The sequence below is a fragment of the Sitophilus oryzae genome, unplaced genomic scaffold (genome assembly GCF_002938485.1).
Source record: "Sitophilus oryzae breed Bouriz unplaced genomic scaffold, Soryzae_2.0 scaffold_375_pilon_pilon, whole genome shotgun sequence".
NCBI classification, from domain to species: domain Eukaryota; kingdom Metazoa; phylum Arthropoda; class Insecta; order Coleoptera; family Curculionidae; genus Sitophilus; species Sitophilus oryzae.
This window is the reverse complement of record NW_022146946.1, coordinates 437,521-446,672: the sequence shown is the minus strand read 5'-3', so window position 1 is coordinate 446,672 and position 9,152 is coordinate 437,521. Positions and strand designations below refer to the sequence as shown.

The window sequence follows — 9,152 nt, the reverse complement described above, 5'->3', positions numbered from 1 at the left end:
TTTCAGATAGGAGGACCAAATCAGCATCAGAATGATCTCTCAAGACCGAAGGAAAAATTACTTTAAATCTTTTAACTACGCTATTTAACCCTTTGAATCGATTTTCAAGTTGAGATATAATAACGTCCAACGTTATATTAAACACCGACACGGAAGTTTTCTTTGGCATTGAATAATCGTTCATCACATGATAACTCATCGAATTGTTTTTTCACTTTGCGGATCCTGTGTTCTTTAAAACTTGGATTGATTTCCCAACCACGAGCTAAATCAGCTGCTTCATTAATAACTTCCTCAAAACTGTTCCTCATTTCTGCAATGTCTTTCTTAGCAGTTTCCAAAAGTGCATTGGACACAAGCTTTGTGATACTTAATGTTTTATGTTCAATCACTATCAATACAACTGTTTCAAAATTTTCCAGTTTTTTCTTTAATCCCAGTGCTTCATTTTGTTCCGTTGTTTTCGAGCTTGTTAGGGTTAGTTTTGTCAAAACTTGTAAAATTTCTCGATAGTGAAACCTTAAGCTATGAAGAGAATCATAACGAGACGACCATCGCGTTGGGCACAATCGTTTTAATGTGCTTCTTAAGGTCGAACATTTCCGTCAATACTGCCCATCGTTTTATGCTATGTGCAAAAAATGCATAAAGACTTTCTACAAAATCGTAAAAATTTTGTAACTCCCTTGAAATTTTTACAGAGTCATTGATAACTAGGTTTAGATTATGTGCAGCACAGTATACATATAACGCGTTGGGTTGTTTTTCCAAAATTTTGGCCTGCAGGCCATTGTAGACGCCAGTCATGTTAGCCGCACCATCGTAGCCTTGAGTTCGTAGTCTTTCAAAGCTCAAATTATTCTTTTCAAAGAATAATAATAATTGTTTCACCATGTCTTCAGCAGATTGCCCCATACATTTTTCAAACCCTAGAAAAACTTCCCTTATAACAACATCACGAATAACATTGTCGTTATCCTTGATGAAGTCGGCATATCTCACTACAAAACTCACTTGATCAATTTTTGAAATATCTTGAGTTGTGTCCATTATTACTGAAAAAAATGGAGATTCATTTATTTGACTGATCAATTCAGTTTTTACCTCATTGGCTAAGAGGTTGATAATTTCGTTCTGAATGGTTGGCGACAAATATTTTACACATTTTTTATCTTTTGATAAAAGCTCTTTCAAAACTGGATCATAAATTGACAATAGCTCAATAATATTTAGAAAGTTGCCACGATTGTGATCGCCATCATATAACGATTCATTGTCTCCTCTGAATGATACATTATTTTTAGCCAAAGTCAATGTGACGTTAATAACTCGTTCCAAAACTTTAATCCAATAATTAGTTTTAAATTTCAGCGTTTTATCCAAGTCCGTGTCCAATACTTGATCGCTTTTCCATTTGTTACATATCAGGCAAGCAGAAAGGTGATTGTTAGAAGATTCGTGCTTAGTCATACTCCGAGAAATATGACCCCAGTCATTAAATCCATTTACCCAATTTAATGATCCTTGAGTTCTGTCTCCAAAAACCCAGCAAGGTTCGCAGTAAGCTACATTCCATGTTGGTGAGAACACAGCCAATTTCTTCTGTATACAATTCCTGACTTGGATCGTTGGTTGTAGTACGCCAAACTAAACGATCGACCTTTAGCATTTTTAGGAAATTGCATATTTTCTGGTTGACATGGTCCGTGTTTTGCTATAAATCTTTTATTCGAATCGCTGAGAATACTGCTGAAATTACTCTTTTCGGTACTGAGATGTGACACCGTTGTTTGTGAAACAGATACAGATAGGGAAGTCGAAGAAATTGTGGTTGCCTCTTGGTTTTCTTCTTTTGCAATACTCATTGTAATTGACTTCGGTGATAGAGGTGTTCCGGGGTTATCCTTATCGTCTTTATTTTCAGGTTCAGACAATTCATATAATTCAACTGTATTTTTCTCAACACGATGGAAAAAGGAAGCTAATTTAGGAAGTTTTTCCCTTTCACGTTTTTCAGTTTCTTTCCGTTTTCGCTTTTCAGCTCTCGACAAATGTTTGTACTGACTCATATCGCAGCTGAATGCAAAACTAGACAACTTAAAATTTAGTTATTTTATAGGGTGTCCCATAAGTCACCGATCAAATTTAAACAGGAGATAGGGGAGGTAATTTCCAACAAAAAAAAACTATAAACATGTATCCTAAAATACCTGCTTTTCAAGATACAGGGTGTTGAAAGTGAAAAATGATAATTTTATTCAATGAAAAAACGGTACGCCACTGCTTTTTTCCAAAATAAAAATTATTTTCGTAACCTCTTACTAGTTGCTGTCAAAAATGGTCTCTTGACATTTTTTTGTCCGACGAACGGTTTTTGTGTAAAGAAACAACAATAACCCTGTATCTGAAAACCAGGCATTTTAGGATACATGTTTATAGCACTTTTTTTGTTGGAAATAACCTCCCCTATCTCCTATTTAAATTTGATCCATGACTTATGAGACACCCTATATATGAGACCAATAATTTTGTTGTCATTAGATAACTTTTTTACTTAAAAAGATATCTAATGGCAATTTTCATATAGATTTTTATTTTCTTGTAACAGATTAACTAAAAAACACACTACTTTTTAATTTAACGGATTGCGTCCATTTTTCAGACAAGAAATGGGTAAAAAGAGCATAGTTTTATACCAAGTACTATTTTTTTAATGTTATCTCTTCTTTTCGTAAAAATGTGTTTTTTTATTTTTTAGCCGTAACAAACAAATTGTCAGTTGTAAAGAATTTTAAAGTATTTTGAAAATAGCCACTAATAGTAGTATCATTATTAAACGTCCATCTAAACATTCCGCCGTTTCTATAAAATGACTAAAAATTAATTACCAAGTTACTACAGTCAGGCTTCAGGCTAACCCACAGGCTAATGTAATTACACTTAGACTTACACTAATAAATAATATTAAAAACTCACTTCAAAAAGTCAAAAAATATCAATATTACGATTTACCGCGAATTATACCGATATTTGACAGCGCCAGCGTGCGAAATTAAGATTGCACTGATGACGCGGCTTTTTTGTTCTCAAAGAAGAAACTAGGGATGTGACTCAATCGATTTAATAATAGCCATTATCAAATACCTGAACAGCTAATTGTAATGTAATTTTATTTCATTTCTGCCGATATTCTGAAATATAATGTTAAAAGTCAAATTTAGAATCGGGTTGCAAGAGCCAATGCCGCTAGGGCGGCGCCGGGCCCCTCCGGGCCACGGGCCCTGGTGCGCCGCACCACTTGCACCCCCTGTTGCTACGTCCCTGGTCCACCTCTTTCTGTGCCATAATGAAAGTCATGTTGAAACCACTCAATTGATGCGCGAGTATCTAAATTTAACTTTTCTAACATGTCTTTAAAACCGTTCTCTAAAAAACGTAAGTAACGTTCACCGGTCAACGTATTCTCGAAACTGTATGGCCAAGAAAAGTTGAACCAATAATCCTACACGCTTTTCTTCATTTGAAAAATTCATATTTACAATTTTTGTTTATTTTAATTTACAAAGTTTGGATGTGACAGTTTCACATTTCTGAGAGCCACGACGATTGAACTTGTTTCCATGGCTAACTAAGTGAAATTAGTCAAGAAAGATAAGAATTGGCTATAACTCAGTAATTTTGTGAAAAAAACATATTATAGCTTATATCGCTGAAAAGCTTAAAAATGGCGATTTTTTTGAAGTCATGGCCAACTATGGTTACCATTTAACAAAAACATGTTTGTGTCATATGTCAAAATTGACAGGCTTTAGAAAAAATCGAAGAACACAAACTCATTAGGGATGTGATTATCTACAACTTTTATCTGAAAACTTTTTGTCTAAAATAGATTATAATGGAATTAGGGACAATTTTTAAAATAGCTAAAATTTGTTTGTTTCGAAATATCTAGTAAGCCATAAACTTTTTCAAAAATCTGAAAGGCGCATATTTATGATCCCACAAAACTGCAATTCTTTCCCCATTTAAACGAATCTCTATCTCCAGTAGTTTCCGAGATACCCATAGCGAACATCGTAGGAAACTCACCCTGTATATTTTTTTGATATCTGAGCTTCTTATCTTGCTGAAATGAGGAACAAAAATGATTGTTTTCCCTTGAAATATACAGGATGAGACTTAAAAAAGTGCAAATATTTTCAAAGCTGGTTACTGGTTTTATAAAAAACATATTTTTTATCGTTTTTCAGATAAATTAATTTTTCGGGTTGGTTTATAAGTTTCATATAAATAAAGATTCATATGTGATTTTTTGAAAATATCTTTCGAAATTTATATTATTATACTATATTTGAAATTTATTATATACTACAGGGTTGTTCACCACATACGACACGGAGTATTGTAGCTAAACGATTTGATTTTTCAAGATTGCTTAATTTTAGGTTCGTTGAAGGATTGATAGAGCTAATTTAAAAATATTTTACACTGTGTGTCCCAAACAAATAAAAATATCAAAGTTGTATTTTTTAAATGGAACACCCTATATATTATTGTATTTTTAGTTTTCTACGACTAAAATAAAGGTTTGATTTAGGTTTATTACATTCAATCCTTACACCGTTTTTGAAATATTTTCAATTTTGTAAAATTGCAATAGTAATTTTAAGGCTTTCATTTCTCCGAGGGTATCAATGTTTTAATACTAAATACTTTACTGAAGTTTATTGGAAATGAAAATTATACTACCTTAGAGAGTGTCTAAAAATTTATTTTAAATAATTTATTAGCTTTAGGCAGCAAATAACTTGTTTAATTTAAATGGAATACCCTGTATATTTTATGAGAATCAGATGCACAATTTAATTGTCTATCAAATTGTATTATACCACTTTTTACCTATCCCTTCAAGTTTTCATAGAAAATGCATTTTCTTATAATTTAGACTTCATTTATCAATATACCCATCGAATATTGACATTTTAGATTGTTTTTAAAACAACAAATATACAAAATGTACAGGCTAGTAAAACGATGATATTACTAGCCCATTTGTATGCAAAAAGAAAACTATTTAAATCTTTATAAAAGAGTATACCATTAATTAAATATACCACCAGTATTTCCGCCCAAATACCTACTAATTAATTACATACTTAATTTTGTTCGTTAATAAATTATTCTAAATAAATGTGGATTTGAATCAGAAATCAATATAATAATAAGTTATGAAAATGAACGTCTGTGTTGTTATAAATAAGCATTTGTTAAAAAATGAAATATCATTTTCAAGGTGTTAGTTTTTTTACCACACATAAATAATTCAGTTTTTTAGTATTTGGAGCAATTATTATTAATCAACGCAAACAGTCAATTAATGTAGTTTGAATACTGGAATCATATTAATTGGTCCTCTTTAACAAATATTTAAACAGTCTTTTTTTATGTTTTAATGAAATAAACGAACTATATTGACATTAATGGTATCTGTACTCTTTAAAAATTTTGGTACATCTTTAAAAAATAATCTAAAAAATGTCAGTATTCCATGGGTATATTGATAAATGAGTTCTAAATTACAAGAAAAATGCATTTTCTACTGAAGCTTGAAGAGATAGGTAAAAAATGGTATAATACAATTTGATGAACAATTAAAGTGTGCATCTGATTCTTATAAAATATATAGGGTGTTCCATTTTAAATTAAACAAATTATTGCCGTTTTAAAAATAATTATTCAAAATAAATATTTTAGACACACTGTATAAGGTAGTAAAATGTTTATTATTGCAACACAATAACTGATCAGTGAAATAAACTTCAGTAAATATTTAGTATTAAAAACTTTGATACCCCTCGGAGAAATGAAGCCTTAAAATTATACTACTGCAATTTCACAGAATTGGAAATATTTCAAAAACGGTAAAGTTTAAGTGTAATAAACCTTAATCAAATTTACCTTTATTTTAATCGTAGAAACTAAAAATGTAATAATATACAGGGTGTTCCATTTAAAAAAATACAACTTTGATATTTTTTATTTATTTGGGACACTCTGTAACTTGTAAAAATATTTTTAAATTGTAGCTCTAATAGTCCTTCAACGAACCCAAAATTTACAATTTGTAAAAATTTAATCGTTTAGCTACAATACGCCGTGTCGTATGTGGTGAACAACCCTGTATATTTTTAGTTTAAACTGAGACGAAAAACATGGATTTTTTGTTTCTTGTTTATACCAACTACCAACATAATTTGATATTTTGTTTTAGGGCATTATATGTACTAAAATAATGCATATCTTCGAAAAAGAAAAAATACATTTCAAAGTAATAAAACCGTTACTGTGGCCAATTAAGAATTATAGCAGTACAGTTAAAAGAGAACTAACAAGGATAGGGTATACAGGAATCGTTTTCACAGATATAATTATATTCTTAGTTGGTATTTCTCTCATAGTAGCCATGACTGAACTAGGAAAATCTTTACTTTCAAGTTATATCAACAGATTAGATATAAAATATTTAACAATAATTATTTATATTTTTCGTGTATTTGCTAATACAACAACGGCATATGTAATAATTTTGTTACCCCTAATCGTGAGTTATTTTGCTATAACTCTTGTGACACAAATATATTTGGTTCGGAAACATATAGGTGATATAAATAAAAAAATTAAGAATGATGAAAACTATCTTCATGAAAACTATAATAGATTTATTTCACACATACTGAAAATCTTAGTTCAAAGACAATGCTTGATAAAAAGGTGAGTAGAGGTTGAAAATCGGCATTGATAAACGACAAATTATAAAGTTATATTTATGAACAAAGTTATTTGATATTCGTTATTCTAAATACATATTTTTGACAATATTAAGGTTTTAGAATTTTTTTTGTAACATTGGAGACTTTACCGTAAAAACTGTTTTAATTTTGTATTTTTTTTCTTGGACCTGTAAAATGTCCGGGACCTGTGTAATATAGAGGTGGGCAAAGATTGAATGAGTCGTTCATTTGAACGAGTATTAAAAATGAATCATGAAATTCGATTCATTGCTTGCAATCCGGTTCGTTCATCTGAATCGTGGCCAGCACGGATTCATAACATTTGAACAATGAGCCATAAAAAAGAATCATGAGAATTGAATCGAATCACAATGCGATCGGGCGTTCAAAGAGTCGTGAGAATGGATTCATTGCTTACAATATGGTTCGTTCAATTGAATCGTAGCCAGCACGGATGCATAAGAGTCATGAGATTCAATTCATTACTTGCAATCCGGTTCGTTCAATTGAATCGTGGCCAGCACGGATCCATAACATTTGAACGATGAGCCGTAAAAAAGAATCATGAGAATTGAATCGGATCACAATGCGATCGTGAGTTCATAGAGTCGTGAGAATTGATTCATTCATTCATTGCTTACAATACGGTTCGTTCAATTGAATCGTGGCCAGCACGGATCGTGAGAATTGAATCGGATCACAATGCGATCGTTCGTTTCTACGGCGAAGCGCCGCGCCGGCCGGCGCCGGCGGTGATGTAAGGCTCCGTGCGCACTGCATCGGATCGGACCGACCAGCAAAAGCGACTGCGACCATCGTACATACAGACGGCGCCGGCGTCCACTAAAACATTTCGGCCTGTAGAGGCCAGATTCCTACCTCTACCTAACTACGATAGTCGAGTCACCGCCTTCGCCGTTTCTCGCCGGACTGGTACCGATTCAGTGCGCGTACACCTTAAATAGACACCAGTATTATTTAGACTTGAACAAAAGCTATAAACAAACATCATGGGCATCAAATGCAAACGACAAGAAAGTTATTTACAAGCAAAAAACTTATTTATACTGTGCTTAGTACGGGAGTATCTGTAATGTATTTAATTTTCACGTTAATATTTTTGTTAAAATAATACCGACTATTAAATGTTGGACTAAAAGTGTGCTAAAAGACGAAATCGTATTTTTATGCAACTTCAAATAAATATTGTGGGCCTCTGCTCAATGGGATAAATGGCGTCAGCGATGGTTATAAAATGAAGATCGCGGTCATTTTAATTACGCCACTGTCATAAAGTGTTGAAAACAAATGAAAGAACTGAATATTTCTTTTTCTGGTCCTTTCAAGGAGTCAATTGTCCTGCCAAATTATCGCCGGTAGTGCCAGGTACAATTCTTGTTTTTATGAAATGTAAATAATTGTACATGTGGTTCGTTCAAATCGGCGAATTGTAGGAGTCGATTCAATATGAGAAATTGAATCGTGTGATTCGATTCACTAAAAAGAATCGTAATGCCCATCACTAGTGTAATACCCTGAATCCGTACCTATAGTACTATTATTTTCTTTTTTATATTTCTGCAGGTTTTATACAGAGAAGACTAGGCTACTAGTAACATAGCACGTTGCCGGACGAATTTACGTTTACCCGTTTTGCGTTCTTACTCGAGATTCACTGCCGGCTAGTCGGCTGGTCAGGCAGTACGCAGTTGCAGTTGTGCTTGGACGGGTCGGTCATGACAGACTAGGAATACGACTCGAGGAGTGCCGAGTATTTATTATTTTCATTTTAAGTGTTTACCTTCACTTAAGGTAACATTTAAAATGAAAATAATTAAATATTTATTATTTGAGTGCGTTTACAAGCCAAAACTAAAAATAAATAAGTTCTCTAAACCCAAAAAAAACTAAAATACTACTCTAAATAAACAAAAGTTATAACAAGTGTTCAAAAAGACCATTTTCTTGTGCTAGACAGAAGCCTAGGCGGTCGTAAAATCCCCGTCTGACATTGGCTAACATATTAGGGCTAATACTTTCGAAAGCCTCTCGTATTTTTACTTGAAGCTCATCCAGATTATTAGCCCTATTATGACCATACACTTTGGATTTTACATAACCCCACAAAAATAGGTCATTGGGAAAAAGATCTGGTGATCTATCGGGCCAGAAAATAGTCCATGTCCACTAATTAAACGGTTGGGAAAAGTATTGTTCAAATATTTGTGAACAATACGGGCATTGTGGGCAGGACAACCACCTCAGCAATTTGATTACTTGAAAACGTGGGATTTTGATCCGCGGTAGCACAAATGAACACTTGCTTTAACTCCTGTTCTTCACTAATATCCCGATAAGACC

At 32.7% G+C, this 9,152-nt stretch overlaps 1 protein-coding gene across 1 annotated transcript; it reads right to left on the bottom strand.

Annotated features, from left to right (window-relative positions):
- Positions 1 to 537: 537 nt before the first annotated feature.
- On the bottom strand, positions 538 to 1,470 carry LOC115885141 (zinc finger MYM-type protein 1-like). Its single transcript, XM_030903938.1, has one exon. It carries the CDS (start codon positions 1,468 to 1,470, stop codon positions 538 to 540), a length of 933 nt encoding a protein of 310 aa, XP_030759798.1.
- Between the last annotated feature and the right edge of the window lie 7,682 nt (positions 1,471 to 9,152).

Excerpts from the sequence above, each read along its gene's own strand:
- LOC115885141 (XM_030903938.1), bottom strand. The coding sequence starts at position 1,470 with ATGACTAAGCACGAATCTTCTAACAATCACCTTTCTGCTTGCCTGATA.